Raw genomic sequence first — 21,603 nt, 5'->3', positions numbered from 1 at the left:
CAAATGAATCACTTTACATCCCCTGTCATCATCATGCCACACCTCTCTATCTCTATGCCTCACTCAGCCATATTGACTTACAGGTGGAATGTGTTTACCATTTCATGCATGCCACCGAGGTCAAACTCGGTGCACATGTCGGTCTGTCTGCAGGAAGTATCTGGGATCTGCGACATTATGCCAGACATTCAAACATCAATCAGAACAAGGATGTTGTTTTCGGTCTAGGGTCACACCTTTGTTAATTTGCCTTCACTCACTGATCTGTAGTGACTGGAAGGTGGGAATAGTGCTATCAATGACAGCAATGGTAAAAGTATTCTCGTCCTTATTTAATGCTTTTAAAATACTGAAGGCTGAAATGAATCTGCAATTCTTGTCAGCTCTTCTGAGCATGTTTGTGCCTTTCAGTTCGTTGTTTTGGTTTTCCAGCCTACAACTACAACGCTAGCTGCCCAGCACCACCAAATAGCAAAGTTAGTGACACTGTGGAGCATTAACAGCTAAAGAGACAAGTATTTTTGAGTTGGTGGAGACCAAAAACAGAGCTCAGCCTAACATTCTCCAACAGGCCAGAAACACTTATGCCAATGTTGCCCCATATCTGCTGGATGTGTAAATAGGCAATTGATAAACATGTCAGTTCTGTGCTTAGAGCTCGTTTCCACTGCCCCACAGTGGCCAAACAAATATGGGTGACACTTTATAATAACTACACACTATGAAGCATTAGTTAAGTATGAGTAAACATTTAATTCATCATTTATAAAGCATTGTTCCTACATTAATAATTCATTGGTATGCAGTTCATAACAACAGTTATAAATGTTTTATTCTTGATTAATAAGCTGGTCTACTATGTGTTTCATGATTGTGTTTTCATACTTTATAAATGATGGCTTCCCCATTTGTAAATGAAGTATTATATATTTTACAAACCAATTATTAAGGAGTTGTAGATGATTAATAAGATAAAGTGTTGGTAAATGATGAATAACTTATTTAGATGGACATTATTCATGCATTTATATATATAATGATTTAGATATACACTAGTGGTTAGGGACTATGTTAATATATGCTTTATAAACGCATATTAATACTGCAATTCATGATTAATTCATGATTTATTAAGGTAGTTACTACTCGTTAGTAAAGTGTTTTGTGTGACCTCATCTAAAGTGAGGACTATTTATGCCTTACAAAGCATTTATAAATGACATTGAAGGGCCAGCAGTGCCTCAAGACACAGTTTTTGAACAGAAAAGGCAAATAGACACAACACAAAGTGATCAAGAACATATCAATATTTATTGCAAGATGCAAACAATATACTGTTAATTAAATACAAATCTCTCAGCCATTCATTCATGTAAGAAACAAACAAACAAAGACATTCTCCTTCAGGAGAACATGGCTGGATACAAAACATTTGTAAATATACGACTAGAGCTAACCAGGAGCTTTGCATATTAGTTTACATTTACTTATTTAATTATTCATTTCATACCAAGCATATCGATCTCATTCACATCCACTCCACATATAACAGCTCGTTAGCCATCTGTCACCTGGATTGCTCTATTTACAACGGAGGTGACGCGTGAGCGTGCGCCTGTCTCAGGACCTCTAGTGTTAGCTGGAAGGCGAGCTGGATACTCATCCTCCATAATGTGTAACGTTACGTGCCAGCAAACTAAGAAACAAACAGACGGGCATTGGAGGCCCGTCAGCAGCCATTATTTCTGGCCCGGATCCGCGCGTCCTTTCAACTTAGGTCGGAGTTTTAGATCGCGTAAGTGCACTACCAGTTCCTGAGCGAAACGTTTGTCACAAAAAGAGTCTGTACAATCTTTTCACATCGTACTGTAAATGGGTCATGATGTGTGGGGTTTTGTGAAAACTGTGCCATGGAAAACATGGTGATCGCTGAACTAGCAAACAGTGAATTCATAAAAGAACTCTTAAAATAATTCAAAAAATGCAAACGAGAAGAGAATGGAATGCTGGATGGAACATGCTGGATGGAACATGCTTGTTCTGGAAAAGAATTAGAATGTTGACGTGTCACAAAGACCTTTTGCCTCTGCTATAGTCATATGCAAGATTCATTTCCCAGGCTTCTCGGGGAGAGACAGTCGCGTCTCTTAACTCCTGCATGGTGACATGTCGCTGTGTTGGACTGCTGTTTCAAGAGTGTCGATGGAGGGCGGTCTGTATTTAAATCATGTGCCAACATGCGTTAGGGTACTTCGATTAACTTAGAGAGCTTTGCTTGTAGGAGGGATATTTTTGAAATATAGTATTTATAATCATACAGTTGTAAAATAATTAACTTAATAATTTAACTATGTCAAATGTTGGGAGTTACTCTAACCTCCTACATTAGGACAGTGTCTTTATGCTCTGATTCACTCACAGGTTATGGATCATATTTATATCTGGCACTGGGCATTGGCCACTGCCGCAATTGTGGCATATGCATCAAGAGATTCCATGGCTGCTTGTTCTGATGCTGACGGTGAGCGTTTGAACTGTCGGGGAGAGACAGTTCTTACATCCTGCATGGTTCGCTGTGTGGGTCAACAGGCTGCTGTCAGTGTTAATAGTGGGCGGTCAGTCTTCTTCCTCAAGTATGTCATATGTTAGCCTGCGTGAGGGTACTTCAGGTGTCCGATGTAAGATGATGGGGTAATATACTCTCACCAAACTCCTGTCGTGTAAACCAGTAGCATATCTGACCTGTAACATTGGATTCAGAATAGATATTGTCCGTTAGTACTTTTTGTAATTTGGCTTAGTATGTTTGGTGCCACCATAATGATTTAAGGATATTTGTGCTTTCTCTCCTCGCGGTACCATTAACGCACATTACTGACTTTGCTCCTTCCCCGGAGTCTCTGTGCTTTCCCACCTCGCAGGTTTCTATGGATCCTGGCGATACCTGGACCCTGGTCTTGCCTCCTGCCGTGGCTCTGTCATATACTGTACATTGAATGTGTTGTAACTCTGTAAATGTTGTTCATTCTGTACACATGACATCTATTGCACTTCTGTCCATCCTGGGAGAGGGATCCCTCCTCTGTTGCTCTCCCACAGGTCTCTTCCTCTCGTCTCCCCCTTCAAGGGGTTTTTGGGGGAGTTTTTCCTGTTTCGATGTGAGGGTCCTGGGACAGAGGATGTCGTATGTGTACAGATTGTAAAGCCCTCTGAGGCAAATTTGTGATTCGTGATTTTGGTCTATACAAAAATAAATTGAATTGAATTTAACCTGCGCCTACTGTTTTCAACAACTCCACAGAAGACACCTGGACAGCTCTGAGGCAATATCTAATTTGCGCTATTTAGTGCCATATATATAGTAACAACGTCTGTGTGTAGTCAACAACTGTCAAATCAAATAAAGAAAGTACACATCAATTATATTTTAACAATTATTATTCTCAGTTTTCCAATTTAACTGGATGGATTATAAATAATATATAGAAATACATAAATAATGCATTTCAAGTAAAATAATGGCTCCGTCTAAAAATAAAAGGGTGAGGGTTAACCTAACCCTTTTACACATCATTTCTGTATTTAAATACACGGCTGTGAAAATACGTAATTATAAAGATAGTTACCTAAATACAGTAAATCATCTGAATCTTGGTATAATACTGGCTGCGTTTATTGGAGGTTGTTTTAATGTGCTGACAGCATTTTCATGCTGAAGCTGATGAAGGTGAAATCACTTTTAACTGCTTAATATACTATTTGGTACTTTAATCTGTAACAATGCATTATATATTATAAACAGATTTTTTTAATTCATAAGGCAACTAGGGACTGTAGCTCTCCAATAGATGTAGTGGAGTAAAAGTACAACTTTCACAGAGCATGAAATGGAAATACTCGAAACAGTAATTGCCTAATGCACTTATTTACTTTCTTCCACTATATGACAGTGGTTTGACAAATGTTAGAATTTATCTCCAGTCATGTCTTTTATAAACTCTTCACAGATTATGAAACGGGATCATCTTGCTGGACCGGTGTCAGTTGGCTCTTTGCAATTGGAGGAACTTGGCAGGAGGCTTTGGGCCTTGTTCCTCCCATGCTGGTTAACAGGATGTGCAGCAGGGAGGTCATGGAGCTGTTGGGGGGAGAGAGGCCTCTGATTTACACACTCTGAACCCGGCTACGATACGGGTCATGGCCCTATTATTTACTAATGGGGCCCATAGGACGCAGAGGGGATGCCAAGAAGAAAATCACCCCAAAGGTAACTAGAAGACATTCCCTGCCTCTCTCTTTCTCTCGCCTCTGTTGGTTTCTGTCCCTCTCTTTCTTACAAGGCTCTCAAACTTTTTTTACCCTCTCTGTCCCGCCTCCAAATACTGAACTGTAGTACACCCAGCCTCTCCAAAGAGTATCCTTGTTTGCAGCAAGTAATTGAGGCTGGTCCAATTAGGCTCGAGGAGAGAAAGCCACGTTTTCACAGCTCGCAGCAATGACGGGAGCTTTAGAAAGGGGGGGGAATGCTGGAAAAAAAAAAAGATTAAAAACATGGCGTGCATGGCACATTTCTCAGCCGAAAAATGATAATTATGTTTACCTGCAAAAGCACAAGGCTTTAATTCACTGCTGTTCAGGAAATAACAGTAAATCTGATCCCGGATGCTCAAATATAGAAGACCTTGAAAGAGGTACATTTTGAAACTAATAGCTTTGGATGTAGGCATACAATTGTATATTTGTGTGAGCAAGAGCAATGAACTACAGAAACCGACAATAAATAAAGAGTAAAACTAAGAGAAGGCAACTTGAAGGATGACTTGATTTACTTTCATGTAAGCGAAAGTGCAAAACATGGTGGCTTCATTGTGCAAAGGTCAGAAAAACAAGCCACTAATTAGTTTTTTTTTAAGGCTCCATCCCCTGCAATGCATGAGGCTTGTAAAAAAATATCTCTTCCCTGCACCACAATGTCATAGCACAAATAGCAGGTGTGCAGACAGACGGGAAAAAGTGGCGAGCTGATACACAGGGTCAGATGCCGTGACTGTTGACAACAATGAGGCCTGTTGTGCAGAGCTACAGAAAGAAACGGTTTGAAGCCCTGAAGCACACGTCCTTAAGTAAACACTGTAAAAACAAATCTTTGTGGACTCTGTACCCCTGGACTGACATGAACACTGGCACAGCATACTGGCTGCAATGACACAGTCGTGTATTGTTCCAGAGGTAAAACTGCTTCTGTGGCACTGAGGGCAAGTGTGACGTGATCCGGCTTGTTTTATGAGAGTTTTACCTGATGAGACCTGTGAGTTTAACGTAGCTTCAGGTTCAACTTCACCTGAGAGACTAGGCTGCGTACTTGCTCGCAGTTAAGTTACTGCTGAGCAAGAGAACCATAGTATAGTATAACATTTAGGGAAATATGCATTTCCGCTTCTTATCTTGTCTTATCTTGCGAGAGACCATTGTCTGTTAAATATGACGCTACACAGCCAGCAGCCGGTTAGCTTAGCTTAGCACAGAGACTGGAATTAGGGGGAATCAGCTATCTTGTCGTTTTTTACACTTTGGATTTTGTGCAGAGTAAAGAAACAACATGTTAATTAATGAGATTTAGAGGTTCTAGCAGGTGGATTTGGTTGCCTTTGGACAGAGCCAGGCTGGCTGTTTCCCCCTGTTTTCAGTCTGTATGCTGAGCTAAGCTAAACGGCTGCTGGGCAGAGTTTCAAATTTACATTACAGACCAAATACGAAGTTTCCACAAACTATCAGCCAGAAAGCAAATTTCCCAAATTGCTGCAGTATTCCTTTAACATGGTGTTAACATATATCTGTACTGAATAGTGGTTGAGAAACACTCAATATATATTCAGCAGGTGCTTTCCAGACTGCTTGTGAAATATTGCAAATAAAATGGTGTAATCTAACATGAATGTAACTTAACATAAATGTTATCTGGGTTAAAGGATCTGTTGATGTCTGTCTGTTTTGTTTATCTACTGAGTGTTCAGGTTTGATCTCTCAGGTGGTGTCGGATTGTGTGAATTTGAATACAAGCACAGTATAATTTACATGCAGCAGAATTTAAACACACTGCACAGCTGGGTCAATATTTAACAGGAACAAACTCAACCATGAGAGGTTACTCTAACCTTCTAGTTACGAAAGTTTGCTTTGACCCGTCATTTACGCCAGTGTTTAAATAGCTATTGAGTGAGTCAGTGGGACATGAGGGGCATCTCTAGTTGGAAATTAGACTCTGGAGTAAAACACAACAACACAAAACACCACAACAGGTAATTTTAGCTCTCCCGGGACTGCTGAGGAGTCAAAATAAGGTTTTCTTGTACCTCCAAAACGACCTGTTGCTACACTTACTTGTGAAAACAGAGAAAAACACAAAGCTGAAAGCACTCCGTGAGGCTATTCAATTTCAATTAGGATTCGGGATTTGAGATTAACATGGATCAGGGCAGTCATTAGAGACCCAGCAGAGAACAGATGGTCAGGGGTTGTTATCTCAACGTGACATCTGATCATTCTTCAAGGGCATAGGTGGCTTTGCCAATAAATGTCTTGTTATAGAAAAAACTCTTGTGTCAAATAACAACCAGACACAATACAACGCCCTTCAATAAAGGTAATATTAAAAGAAGAGTTTGACATCCAGGGAAATACACACTCCTGCAGAGAGTTAAGTGAGAAGATCGTAATCACTCTCGAATACCAGCAGCCGGTTAGCTTAGCTTAGCACAAAGACTGTAAACAGGGGGAAACAGCTAGCCTGGCCCTGTCTGAAGGGAACAAAGTCAAACAATATGAAGGGACCTTTAAATTTCCCTTATTAACATGTTTTGTTTGTATCTTATTTGTTTAGTTCGTTGTGGTTTTATGGGCAGAGAACGGTAAAATCATATCAAAATGTGTCACTGTTTTACTGTTTTAAACAAACAAGATATAATGTGTTAATTGGTGAGCTTCGGCAGTGCTGGTAGGCAGATTTTGCAAACAAACGTGGAGTGCATTGTCCTTTTAGAACAGAAATAAGAGACAAAAGTGCATTATTTCATCAGAAATGTCAGTGCTAGAGAGTGCACAGCTGCTGTTGTATAGTTATGGGTCAAACCCCCTACTGTTCTAGAAGAACACTTTGTAATTCCAGCCCTCCTTCATTTTTCTTCTCCAAACCACCATCTGCTTAGCACTCGACAGTAAGAGGCTGTCTGCCAGTTACACACATTTTTCCCAGAACAGGCCACATTCACAGTCAGATCCCTCTTCAGTTTAAGTGTCTCCTCCATCCGACCTGCTTTCAGCCCCACTCACGTTAATTAAAATGAATGGGGCAATGAATTAGTGTCCCTGTGATCAGTAACCTACACCCAGTGGCCTTGAGTGCTGCTTACTCTGTGGTAAACACAGTATGCGTGTTTGAAACTTCCCAAAGGAGGCCAGGAATTCATGGGAATCAGGCTTGATAACTGGGGTACATACATAGGGGATCACTTATGAGGACAAAGAGGGGGGGGGGGGGGAATGTGTCCTCTGAAACTCTGGGGAGACTAACCAGCTACTGCGTATCACATCTGAGGTTTGGGTCCATGAAATGTAAGAGATGGGTTCTGGAGAGCTCGTTTAGCACCCACAGCTGCCTCATTTGAGCAGAATCCCCAGGCAATGTAGATATGAGTTTGAGTTATTTATGGCTTCTGAATTTAGCATGGAATTCATCCTTGACCTTGGTAACTTGTTTTGGTCTCCAGAGGGATTTTTATCTGAGCTACACTACTGCAGGGTTTCTCGTTATGTTCATAAATACGTGCTTTTGATGTTGTTATGACAAAAATACTTCAATATTTTAGTGTAAAGTTAAATGATTATTTTGACATTTTGAGAAATATGCTTGTTCACTTTCTTGCTGAGAGTTAGATGAGACAATCGATGACACAGTCACGTCTGCCTGTTTGCTTAGTTGTACTTATCAAACAAACTAAATAAAGCTTATGTCTCATTAAGAGAGCTTTAGAGGTGTTGGTAGGTGGATGTTTTTACCTTTGGACAGAGACAGAATAGCTGTTTCCCCATTTCCAGTTTTTATGCTAAACTATAGCATATACTGCTGCGACTTCATTTTTTAACTAGATGTGGAAAGAGTACTATTGTACTCAAGTAAAAGTACTTGTGTCATGTAAAAGTAAATGATACTGCGTTAAAAAGGGGGGGAGGCTACAAAATAGATTGCAATAAATTTCAACTTGTACTGGAGTCAACATCAGCAACAACCCTTTCGTCCAACTGGGCACCACTCTACAGTCTGTGCATACAACTGATTATCAATTATATCAATATACAACTGTCTTCCTCAGTGTGGCCTGACAAGAATTAACCAGGAAAGAGACTAAACTCAAACAATTTAACAAAAATGATCAACAGTAAAAAACAAGCTGTGGACGAAACTTCTTCTTTTAGAAACAACAGTAGAATAAAACATCATCAAAGCCGAGAACACGGACATGTAATCAATGTCAACCCCACAGCAGCTGCAGCCATAAACACACATATTACAGCAATGGATAGACTACAGTTTTAAAGTGTAGCTTTATGGTCGCAGTAGTAAAGCAGGTGCAAGGCGTGCATCCGGAAAATTACGCAATCACGGGTTGTGCTTCCCGCAAAGTGCAAGTGCACGTGTGCACGTGATGCAAGCTGGAGGATACACCAAAACCATGTTAGCATTTAGCATATCACTAGCTTGCTTTTAGTCAACCCTTTATTAAGATGTAGTGTTTTAAAAACTATCCTGAGGTACAATAATGGTAATCACAACCACACCCGATTATGTGATCTTTGATGTGTTATGCTTACCTCCCGACCTGTGAACTCGGCCTTAAACGCAAACATTTAGGTTATAACATAATTTCCGGATTGCCGCGTGTCTTCTCTGGAACTCTGTCCCTCTGCGGCGTGAAGACTGGAAACAGGGTGAAACATGTACTGACTCGGTCCAAAATCAGCCTACAAGCACATCTAAAGCCCCGTAATCAAGACTTTTTGTCACGTTGTTTAATTTGTAAAAAGCAAAAACTAATTGTAAAACCAACAGGCTAGCTGTTTTCCCGTTTCCACTCTTTATACTAAGCTAAGCTAACCATCTCCTGTAGCTACACAATTAAGGGACGAATATGAGAGTGGAATCGATTTTCTCATCTAACTCTCGGCAAGAATGGAAACGTGCGAAAATGTATTTCCTGGAGCTTTTACTTTAAACCTCAGTTGTAATTCTTCAGTAGGCTACAGTAAGCTATCAGCTTGTTTGGTGTCTTGCATGTCAAACATATTAAGTCAAGTTTACAGTCGTTGTGTAACTGTTTTAACTTCCAGATCAAGGCTAGCAGGCAGAAAAGACTCAATTTATCCGTGCAACCTGTCTCCCAACTCACGAAAAAGAATATTTTCTTCAGTGAAGTCTTTCCTAAATATAGGTCACTGCAAACAGCCTAATACTGTTTTCATTCGTACATGGGCAGTGTTTGTTTGCTCAATGTTCAGGGAGGGGGGGGTCCCTAACTCAAAAATACAGTAAATCAGCTTAGATTTCCAGCACTATGAAGAATGACAGCATACACAGCTGCTGAGGTCAACCAGGGTCAATACATATTTATAATATCCAAATTGGGATATATGTACATTCTGTACTTTTTCTGCTTCCTGCCAGCTGGGACACTCATTAAGTCCAGCAGCAGTGAAAGCACAGACGGAACAGCATGAAGAGTGTGGAGAGGTGAGGATGTATATGGAATGTCAATCAGCAGGAGCGTGTTCCTCATGACCAGTCCAAGGAGTAAAACTATCTCATGGCAAACGAAAACCGAACTAGTCAGGATGAAGCAATAATGAAGACACATTCATCTGTATTATGTAACACATGTCTGTGCATGTGTATGCTGAGCATGAGACGTAAGGAATGTACAAGGAGACGGACGTGCATCCAAGCATGCACGAAAGATACACGCAACTTGAAGTGTGTCTATGTGTTGATTAAAGTCAGCTGCACAAACAGGGCACCGGGGCACATTGTCTTTCATCTTGTCTTGTGTGACTTTGGTTTTTGACCTCAAAGAGAAGAAATTGTACAGTGCTTATTTTGGCAAATTCTACAGGATCATAAAAAAGCTAAGCACACGAAGACCTTTAAAAGTTTTGGCGTCACGAAAAAGGCAGAAGTCAAACATTTGTGTGGGAACTGAAAAGGTCTCTACATACTGATGCCAAATGGGGACCATCCTTGTCTGAGGGACAGCGTGTTTGAGTCCTCGCAGGAAATCTCTCATATCCTCTCAGCCTGCTCGCTGTTTGCTCTGAAACCAAACCAGAGGGGGGAAATAATCCCACCTCGTCTCTCAGGACTGCTGGAGGCTGAAAGAAAAACTGCAGTTTTTCATTTGCTTCGGTGCCATGTCGTATTCAGCATGCGGCTGCTGGGACAACAATAGCAGAACAGACCCTAAGAGGGCCCCAGGGGTAAAATGGTCAGGGGTCACGCTGAACAAACAGACACGATATTGCTCTCGCTTTGCACCACTGGGAGGCAGTAGTGTGTCTTAGCTGGCTGCCTGATGTTCTCAACATATTGAATGGGAACTGGTTCAAGGCAAATGTTCTCCTCTGCATGCCTGTATGGTGTGTAGGAATCAGGACCTGCTTATCTGCAACCATGTCTGTCTCTCCTCACTGATTTAATTCTGTTTTTTGACAGAAAATAAAGGCTGTTGAATTTAAATCTTAGTTTATGACGACAATGTGATTTCCTTTAAATGGAAATATCGAAAATGTACCTTGCAAATCCCTAAACGCATCACTTTGAGTGAAACAGTTCAAACAGTGACAATGTTACATTAGCAGGAGTAATAATTAACTATGGCTGCATTCCATTGAGGAGTACCAGTTTCAGGATCCCGGCATTATGCAAGCCGACTCCCTGACATGCCTTTCTGGGACGCTTAATGTAACAGAGCCATTGTTAATGTGAACGTACATGTAGGGCAGGTGACATTTGGCTTAATCCAAGATAAGTGAGGTGGGCAGCAGGTGACACATCCCAAAGACATGGTTGATGTGTGATAATGTAAACGTGTGCCCTATCTGATGGTGGACGAGTTGTAATATTGAGTCTCGCTTGGATATTCACATGTTGAGATGAGATAAGTAAGAAAAATGATTTCAGTAAAAGTTTTATGGAGCCTATTTCTTCCAACTTTCCTTCAGTTTCTTCTTCCAAATGAGTCTACATTTTTATTGGAGGTTTGTTCTTCATTTGAATATATCCAGTTGTGCTTTCTGGCAAACACAAGTGGAAAAAAAATCAGTCAATATAAAATTCAAAAATCTCATAAAATAGTCCCAAATGGAAAAGATCACAGATCACAGATCACAGTTTGTCCGTGGGAAGCATGAGGTTTACGGCTTCCTCCCTCTTCTCATCCCCTTGTTCATGACTGAGTCTGGGGCTGCACTGGGATTTACAGATGTTCTGTGTTTGAATCTGGGTAAAAGGTCACCACGCCGGCTAGGGATGGGAGCGGCCATTTTTGGAAATGGAATAAGCAGCTGTGGGGAGGTGTGGAGGCAGTGATGATCAGTGACATACGACTGTATGGCTTAAGAGTTTGAATGAGAGGATACAGAGGAGACAGATTCTCGCAAGACATGCACATTATTTAAATAAAAATAATAAAAATAAAACAAATGTTTATTGAATCCATTTGTTTAGTCTGTCTTCAAGTAAATATATAGCCTACTGTGACCACAATGAGACTATTAACCTGTTTGATCTTCTTGTTCTTGTTCATCTGTAATTATGATAAAATACATATAATGAAAGGATATAATTTGTAGCCCACTTTTGACACTTTAAGTACACAATGCTCTTTGTACTCAAGTAACATTTTCAATGCATGACTATTGCTTGTATTTATGTATTTTTACACTTTGGTAGTATATATATAAGTAAAAGATCGGAATACTTCATCCACCACTGACACAGAAGTCAAAAGTGTTTATAACACCGACTGACAATATGTTGTTGAATTGTTGTGCTATTATGTTTTTACGGTCAGGATGGAAACAAGCGTGAGTCATCCCATAATTACGGTATGAAAACAATTTCAAGCCGAACTGGATTTCTCTTCGACAGTTTGACTCATGCCAACTATAACTGCAACCTTGCAGCACAAAATTAGGATCACAGTCCACTTCAGGACATTTTATAAACCCACAGTGTACTTCATCACAAGCTCCTGAACAACCAGTTCCTCCTGTCTGACACACACTGCAATTCATCTGAATCAAAGATTCTCCATTTGCCTGATTATGATGCAGACATCAAGCCAAAAGTGAAGGGGCGCTGCTTTTCTTTCAGCCCCGTACTGGTCACCCAGCTCACATACCTGCTGAGTTCAGTAATGTAGAGAAGAACTGCGATAAGGCCAGCACATTCTTTACATGTACAATCATGAAGATTGTGTACAAGACGCTCATCAAGTTTTACTGTGACTAAATTTCTCTCAAGAAGCAGGTGTCTTTTTGAGATGCTCCTGCTTGTACCTGCCACAGACAAATACCTTCCAACCACTTATATATATACATAAAATACTTATTCCATTCAGTAATAATCTTGCTAACTGAAAGGATACAAATCATCAATGCAGTTGATAAAAATCGAATTTGACTGTGATGACCTCGTTGCTCCTATTGAAAGGAAAAGATTGAGCAAGAGACAAGTATATTAACTGGGGCACAATAGGTTGTCAATGTGGAAACCCCTCTCTACCAAGGCTTACGGGAAAATAATGCGTGTTTGTTCTAGACAAATAAGTAAGGGCCATGTAATTCCTCTGCACTGATTGTCCCCTCTCAGCACTGTCAGCAGTCTCCCAGTTACCTTTCACCTACTTAGTCTGGGCTGCAGACAGGAGAGGGTTAAAGCAGCTCCTTCTTTTTGGTCTGGCCCCAGGACCAGACCACGCAAGGCCTATACGAGTTGTAAAAAAAGAAAAAAAAAAAAAAAAAAACCTCCAGCCCCGTAATGTGGGCACTCTCTGTGCTGTGAACTTTCCCCTAATTCTCACAGTCCTCACGTCTCCCCAGCAATAGATCTTTGCCAAGGAGCACCTCAGGCCAAATTATACGCATGCTTCCCTCCTGGCGTGTTCCACGGAGTCACTGACTTCATTCATTACTCATTCATCCCCCCAATTATTAAGAAACCCTTTTTACAATAGCTGCTAGAATTGTTTTTTAAATATGATCTCATCCATCAATCCATCTCTATATTTCTATCTATATATCTGTCTGTCTGTCTGTCTATCTATCTATCTCTATATCAATCTATATCTTATATTTTTAAGGTCAGTTGGAGTACTGTAAAAGCATATGATTATAATCAGGCTAATTCAATTTAAAACAAATTAGGAAAATATGCTCTTCCATGTCCGGAAATCAGATTAACTGTTTTTTAAATGATGGCATTTTACGCTGTGAATAAATTGACTCGTCTTTTTTTGTTTTTTGTTGCACAGATCAATTCAGGTTCATTACTGTATTTCTGCCTGAATTCTCTCCCTTGTGAGGAAAAGACCTCAGATTTAATGTGCAGTTTCCTTGCTAATACAGATTTGAATCATAAATCTCCCTTTTATCCTCACAGGACCAATAAAGTGAGGTTACAGGAGGTGAACAGAGATCTTCCCTTCACGGCTGTGCAAATTAATGACACGGAGAAGAGGCTAAAATTCTCCCCTCAGATAGGGGTGAATCTGCTCTATAAAGGCCTAGGCTTCATCTTTCATGGTGTGTGTGGTCCATTTACAGAGTAATGGAATGTGTCACTTTCATTTTCAGAATTCAGCTCTTTTAAGACTTCTGTTCAAATCAGACCAGTTTCCTGTAAATGATGTCACACAAGGTTACAAAAAGGTCTACAGATGTATTGTGATATGTTTTGGACTATCTATTATTGAATTAAGTCTCCCAACAGTCACACTGTTCCTTATTTTATGAGCTTCGTGGTTCACTTTCAACCAATGTCAGGGTGTTTCTGTGCTGATGAATGCATCAACTCACTTCTTCAGAACCACATTACACTTTGTGTGAATTCAGTAATGCTTCACATAAATTGCACTGCTGAGGATATCAACTGTTTAATGTAGTCCCTATCTCCCACAGCGCATAGATGAATGCCTGTCTTCTTGTTGTATTATGTCCCTGCTCCGCCTCTGACATGAATAGTTAACAGAGAGGTGGAGGAGGGACAGAAACCTGAGAGTAACCGCACCCCTCCCTCTCCTCGGCTGGCCAATGGCAGGCTATTTACAGCTTAGAGTTGAGGGCTGTGAAACTATATAACAGTGGTGCTCTGAATCAGCAAGGAGCCATAGCTCTCAGATTAAAAATCAACCGCACACTTGTGCAACAGGAAAGTATACACCATTTCGAGCAAAATCTCTGCATCAAAATCAACAGCAGCAATGAAGACAATACTGGCAACTCTGACTCTCTGCCTGGTGGTGCTCAACGGCACAGGTTTCCCTTTGGAGAAGAAAGGGGGCTCATCCTCCGGCAGTGCCGCCAAGGAGAAGCGCGTACAGTACGCAGCGTGGGATGACGTGAACGTCATCGCTCACGGCCTGCTGCAGCTGGGCCAGGGGCTGAAGGAGCATGTGGACAAGACCAAAGTCCAGATGAGGGACATTTCCACCAAGATGAAGGTCTTCAACCGCTCAGTGACCGAGCTGGGGAAGGAGAGCCAGAAGCTGCGAGTGGAGGGGGAGGCCCTGAAGGCTCGAGCCCATGGACTGGAGGACAGAGAGGGACAGCTGCTCAACGTCACCGCCGAGCTGAGGGAGAAGGCGGAGGAGATGCAACACGAGAGGAGGGCGATGAGCGAGAGGATGAGCCGGCTGGAGGAGAGGGTGGACGGCATGCTGCAGGGAGAAGCTTCGCTGCCCGACACAAGCGCTGGTGCCAAGAACAACAGTGATGCTCGCAACATCCAGGTGAGAGAATTTGTTTGGGAAGGCAGAAGATGTTAAGATAAGGGGAGTTAAATAAGTTAGTTTGGGAGAAAAAAAGGGGCTAAATAAGGCTCACCACTGTATGCAAAACATAATTCCTATACTCATAAATTCAAGATGAGTCTCACAAAGTACAAACTGTTGTTTTACTGCAGCAGATGGTTCAAGGGACTCAAGTCATGTTACTGGATGTACAGTGCGCATGGACCGTTGGTCTTTGTGGGAGCTCAAAGGCACTAAATCAAAATGCACAAAGGGCAAGCAGCGGGTGGTGGGCATGGCGTTGAGGCAGAGCGTGCAGTACGTGCAGGAACATTTTAAAGGGCTACGGAACAAAGAGGTCTGCACGCATCAGCTGTATGAATGTGTGACTAATTTTTCACAGCTGGAACATTTTACAACCTGTAGATTATGGGTTCCATATGGCACAGTCGAACCGGTTTATGTTAGCTGCGCTTTCTTCTAATTTCTCGGGTTACGATGCAGTATTTGAGCCTGAAAGGCTTCATAGTGGGATGGAAAACCCCGCGCTCCGAGTGTTACATAACGCTTAACAGCAGCACAGAACAAGTGTTTCTCATTAAGGGGTGGAAATGTGCCTATGGTCTATGTCTCGGGTTTTTCAATGAAGCCCTGCAAGTGGCCTGTTTGTTGTGTTTATTCTGGTGATGTCATCTAGTTCTATTGCGCCACGGGCACATTTTACGCACAGGCACCGTGTCGAATAAAAGTGATAAAACGCAAAAAATATAAATAAAACGTGGTTTCTTTGTTTCATTTTTCTGTCAGCTGATGCTGGAGGGTCAGAACAAACGCATTGACGATCTGATGGAGCGAATCAGACTCCAACAGGAGAAGCTCGACAAGCAGAATGTGCGCATCAGGACCCTGCAGAGTCAGGTGAGGAAGACACGCTAACAGCTTGCAAACACACGCACCTGCATTACGCATCTTTCAAATTTTGTCAAATTTTCGGCAATCTCATGTTTCGTAACTTTTTTTTTTTTTTTTTTTAAAGGTGCAACAGTCACGACAGAGACCATCCTTGCGGAACAGCAACACTGACGTGCAAAGTGTCGTCGCCGAGCAACGCGACTCACCAGTCGGTAAGTAAAGCGCTCCAAATCCCCTCCTGACACCGTCTTAAATCCACTGGACAAAATCTGACACCAAATGTGGCGAGGCCATCTGTTTGGTGAAGCTATAAAGAAGCTTAAATCACAAGCAATTAAAGTCAAGGAATCTAATCAACTTGGGACAGGCGTGCACGCCAAAATAGGGTGAACTTTTTGCACAAGCTGTGCCTTTTAGCCTGTGAAATCTTACGGGCATTATTCAACTAATACAGGACACCATTAAGACAATTAAATTAGTGAACAATAAAGTAGACATCTTACAAACTGTAAACTATAATATGCATCTTTATTGTTGCCTCTTTCCATCATCAGGACATAAAGTACTGGAAATAAGAAATACAAAATGAAGATAGTCAGAATGAGGCTCAGTTTAGTCACTGGCCCTCATACCGTGGCCTCAAAGGAAGTAAATGATGCCCTGGGTGTGAAGCCATGCCAAGCAGCTGCTGCTTCCATCTGAACGTGACTGCAGTCATAATGAATGCTTTCATCCAGACTTTACTGGACTGGATATACACACGACGGTGGAAGAATTTAAACACATGTTCAGCTTTCTTACCCACTCACTGAAAGCCAGTTTAGCCCTCAAAGAAGACGAAAAGGACGATGGGAGGATTTACTAGATGAAACAGAATTGTATGCAAATTAAAATGGCAGATTTGAATGAATACAGATTAATTAATTGTGGAATAAATTACACGAAACAGTCACACCTCTGTTTCTGATGGCCATGGATGAGAAGTAGGTGAAAGGTGAACATGGCTGAGGCAAGATTTGAGACCAGTCAGTCAGTACAAATCACAATAAAACCTCAGAGAACTGACATCAGCCGAATTTGAGGAATGAGGAAAGAAACAAGTCTCTCTGGCAATGTTTCAACTGGGGGAAAGTTTGCTTGTGACTGAGGGTGTTTAAGTCAGGTCTCAGAGCTCAACAGGATTACTCACACCGTTCGTTTCTGTGGTGTGTGTGTGTCGGGGGGAGGACCTGGAAATGACGAGGGAAGGCTTTGTACAAATCTAGCATGCAACGTTCCTCAGATTACTGTCCATGTGCCTGAGCCAAGACAAAAAGAGGGAAAATAGGAATCGTAGTCTATATTTATCTGTGAACTTTGTACAGGTATCCTCCACTGTTTTGAAGACTCTCTCCTCCTCCCCCTTTTAAGATATTTTTGAGTAAAACAAACATTTGTATATCCCTCAAGAATGAGTAACCTTTCCCCTAGATCTGTCAGGGAGTCAGACATCCCTCCTCCTCCTCCTCCTCTTCATTCATCCTCTCCTCTCCTCCCCCACCACGACACCCAACCCCCCCAACTCCATCTCCACCTTCTCTCACATTGTAATGAACAAGAAGTGTGCCAAAGTTCAGGAAAACCCCTGACCCCGAGGCAGACCACATCCACAACTGGCCACCAAGAGATCATACCTCTAGGGAACGGACATGACACACAAACTAGGTTTTTGTGGTTCTGCGGTCAGCTGGTGTGGATGGTCACATTAAAACAATATGCAGGCGAATATACAACAAAGATCCATTAAACATCAGCAAAAAGCATTTTGTTGTCGTTTAAAGATATTAAATAGCATCACAAGATGATGTCATCCATGATTATAAAGGGATTACTGGAGAGATGCTATTGGTCCTGTGGTCTGGAGTCCCCTGCTTTGTGTTACCGCCTTCTCCGATGTTCCTATACAGCAGCACCCCTCCCCCCCCCCTCTGATCACTCCCCATGCATGCACCAGCCATGCACTCCTGCGTCACCGACTGGCTGCTGTGCATGTGAGGGAGGTGTGACGAGCCAGGGAGGAGGGGGTTGAGGAATGTAAAGTGTAGTAGAGTGTGCCGCGCAATAGCCTGGAAGGCAAGGCAGCCGTAAACAGGGACGTCTGCTTGGGAACTGGGAGAAAGGTCATATTTATAACCGAGACACAAGTTGTCACTCTCCCTCTTGTTAAGGCTAGGTCAAAGGGTCTGTAGGGTACACATTTATACCTCCAGACTCACAGATGAGCTCACTCCGAACAATAGTCGTTCAGACTTCCTTAGGTGTGAATTACCTATTTATCAATGCAGGATGGAGTAAACAAGTTGTTAGAATTTGGCAGCGGCCCAGCAAATTTACAACCTTAATTATACACTCAACTTTCTTTTTTGTTTACCTTCATCACAACAACAGAGTTCAGGGGAGTAAGGATGAAGCAAAACACACGTGTGAAAAGTGTCATGTAAATAGCATGGCCAGCAGTGTAGTGAGAAGGTGATCGTACTGTTCTCATTACAGTGATACTGTACGGAGCTGGTTGTCTAAACATTGTTTTTTTCCTTCTTCTTCTTCTTCTTCTTCTTCTTCTTCTTCTTCTTCTTCTAGAGATGGCATCAGACTGTCATGAGCTGTTCCTGAGAGGAGAGAGCACAAGCGGGGAATACACCATCCAGCCAATAAATGCAGAGCCCTTTCAAGTGTTCTGTGAGATGACAGCTGGTAAGTGGAGTGAAATTGTTTTCACCTTTGTGTCTTTCTCGGTGCAGGTTAGCCAACAATTGCTGAGCACTTAGACAATCAGTCACGGACTTTAAACAACTCAAGAGCTTACTGATGTGGTTTGTACAACTTTTTCTAATCGTTCTGTTTCTGTCTTTCTGTCCAGATGGCGGATGGACATTGATCCAAAGGCGCCAAGATGGCTCAGTTGACTTTGATCAGCAATGGCATGCCTACGAAAAAGGCTTTGGCAGCTTGAATGGTAAATGCTCTTTTGACGTTGATCTCACTCTCACTAACTAAACAGGTGCTGGCCGTCCTAGCCAGGGTCAGATTAGTTCACACAGCATTACTGTCTTTTACAACCACTGGATCAAAGGGCAGGATCCATCCCCCAAAAGCATCTTATCGCTGATAAGCTTAAGATGGATCAAAGGCAAACAGAAGTCAACACAGCACAAGTCACTGTCCCCACTCTGGGTACATTTCTCACCATTTCTCTTCTTCTCTTTGTCTTCTTCTCTAGGAGAGTTCTGGTTGGGGTTAGAAAAGATCCACTCCATTGCCAAAGATGGCGGCTACATCCTCAACATCATGCTGGCTGACTGGAGCGGTGACTCAGCATCCGTCCGCCTCCCCTTCCAGCTGGGCGGACAGGAAACCAAGTACTCGCTGAAGATTGAGAAGCAAGACGCTTTCAGCCCTTTGGAGAGCTCCCTGGTGACCGACTCCACCACCGGCCTGCCCTTTTCCACCCACGACCAAGACAATGACCAGAAACACGACACCAACTGCGCCAAGCACCTCTCTGGTGAGTTGTAAATGATAATCACAATCATAAATGCCTCTGTTAGTTTATTTTCCAGTTTGGGACCTAACATGATTTTGTCCTTTGTCTTGCCAGGTGGCTGGTGGTTCAGTAACTGCGGTCGCTCCAACCTGAACGGTAGATACTTCCAGAGCCCTCCTCCAAAGCAGCGGGACCAGAGGAAGCAGAGCATCTTCTGGAAGACCTGGAGGGGCCGCTACTATCCTCTGAAGTCCAGCAGGATGATGATCGCCCCCGCTGTGATCGTGAACAAGGCATAAAGAATAGAAAAGAGACAAAAAGAAAAAGTCGAGACAAAGACGAGGGGGAGAAAGACGTACATTTTTGGACCGTTCTTTCTTTTCTTGGTGCTTGGTTGATGAGTTAGAGGTTTCCATTTTCCCTGGCTGTCTCCCTGCGAGGAAGAGCTCACACTAGAGCCAAGGCCCTCAAAATAGAAGCAAAAATAACTCACATTAATGAGTTTCAGGTTTCCACTGCTCTGTTCTCCGAGAGACGAGCAGATTCCTCCCCTGCACCTAGAGCCACAGATGGAAAAAGGGACAAAAAAAAAAAGAAAAAAAAAAAAGAACTTGCAGTGGAAAGTTTTCCGTATGTCGTACTATTGCAGTTGATCCCATCTGTTGGCACGAAGCAGGGGCCCCTAGTCAGGAGAGAATCACAGGGCGAGTCCCGGCCCATCCGCTGTGCTCCAAGCCACAAAAGATTTCCAACAAGTAGAGACGCATCACCAGACATGTGGTGTCAACTGTATGTGGGCTGCTGTTGAGCTTGAATGTGGTTTTGTAGCAAGTAAACTGCACTGTCAGCTCAAAACAGATTCAGAATTGCTTGTAAAGGGTGCATGTAGGAGTGAAATGCAGGTGGATTAAAAACCCAATGGAGCGGACCAAGTAAATGACTTATTTTTTCATTTTCCACTTAGAATGATGAGATTCATTTTCAAAAGCATTATGTAAAGTTATAAATCACTGTAAACTGTGTTCAGACTGATGTTGTTGGGGCAATGAAAACCATTCCAGCCTTTTGTACAATGTATTTTCTGTCTGCAATTTTGAATGAAATTGAGCATATTCTTCGCTGACTTAAATTTTCTCTGGAGATTTTGGTGATGTTGAGTCATATTGACTTATTTCAATACGAGAGGCATGGTTTGTACATAGTGTATGAAGGAATGTCGTCAGAAATGTAATGTTACTGATTCGTTGTGACATTGTCTGTTGTCTCTGTGACTTGAAGGTTTTGCTATTGTAGATGTTCCCTTTCCTTATTTAAATGCTAAAGAATCAATATATATATATATATATATATATATATTTCTGGTGCTACCTGTTTGTAATTTATATTTTCCTTGTCGTGTTTGCCAGATGTAAAATTGTTTTTTAAGAGACTTTAACCGTCGTTGGGGCCATAGTGAGCCAATAAAATTGATTTAAACTATTATTGCTTTTTGTCCGTCTCTTCTGTGTGACTTTGACAGTATTCACCAGTTTGCAACAAATACAACTTAACTGATAACAGAGCTGAAACAGAAATTATATCACAGAAGCAAATAATTGGTTCAGAAAATATTGGTATTTTTTTTTTATACTGTATCGATTTTAAAAACACTACATTTGAATATTATAGCTACATGCAGAAAGATGTGGTAGACAGTGGCTAAGATTGAACAAAAAGAAGTGCTATGATTTGGATGTTATTAAACAGGGACTATGAAAAATGCTTAGAACTCACTGTTCTGATAGCATGCAACATAAACATATCATGAAAAATGTGTTCACAAGTAGAGTCAAGATAAGTGGGCAGGGTTATACTCAAGCAACGTGTTTATCATCAAATGCAAGCTAATTACCCTCAAATGAAGAAGTGTTACAGTTGCCAAACTTGTTCCCCATTACTGGTGGAAAAATACATTTTATGAAGAATGGTTAGTTTAATTTGTGGTTTAAATGAGGGCATTTCAAATTGTTCATTGTTCACAGATTGTTGTTTTACTTGTAAAACAATCAAGATATGCGTTTTGATTTATTTTTAAGATTTGTAAAATAATCCTCTCCGATCGATTGAACATGT

The 21,603-nt window shown here is 41.7% G+C and overlaps 1 protein-coding gene across 1 annotated transcript; it reads left to right on the top strand.

The window, feature by feature from the left end:
- Window positions 1–14,431: 14,431 nt before the first annotated feature.
- Window positions 14,432–20,971, top strand: angptl4 (angiopoietin-like 4). The gene is made up of 7 exons (XM_031855346.1): window positions 14,432–15,056; window positions 15,864–15,974; window positions 16,093–16,180; window positions 18,588–18,701; window positions 18,868–18,963; window positions 19,228–19,512; window positions 19,606–20,971. The coding sequence occupies exons 1-7, from the start codon at window positions 14,529–14,531 to the stop codon at window positions 19,788–19,790; spliced, it is 1,407 nt and encodes a 468-aa protein (XP_031711206.1). The 5' UTR covers window positions 14,432–14,528; the 3' UTR covers window positions 19,791–20,971.
- Window positions 20,972–21,603: the final 632 nt, after the last annotated feature.

Source organism: Anarrhichthys ocellatus, unplaced genomic scaffold (genome assembly GCF_004355925.1).
Source record: "Anarrhichthys ocellatus isolate YVR2014 unplaced genomic scaffold, GSC_Weel_1.0 scaffold15, whole genome shotgun sequence".
In the NCBI taxonomy this organism is placed as follows: Eukaryota; Metazoa; Chordata; class Actinopteri; order Perciformes; family Anarhichadidae; genus Anarrhichthys; species Anarrhichthys ocellatus.
This window is presented reverse-complemented; position numbering and strand designations above follow the sequence as displayed.

Excerpts from the sequence above, each read along its gene's own strand:
- angptl4 (XM_031855346.1), top strand. The coding sequence starts at position 14,529 with ATGAAGACAATACTGGCAACTCTGACTCTCTGCCTGGTGGTGCTCAAC. Across the intron at positions 18,964-19,227 it reads AGGCTTTGGCAGCTTGAATG|GAGAGTTCTGGTTGGGGTTA; the intron begins GTAAATGCTCTT and ends CTTCTTCTCTAG. Across the intron at positions 19,513-19,605 it reads CTGCGCCAAGCACCTCTCTG|GTGGCTGGTGGTTCAGTAAC; the intron begins GTGAGTTGTAAA and ends TTGTCTTGCCAG.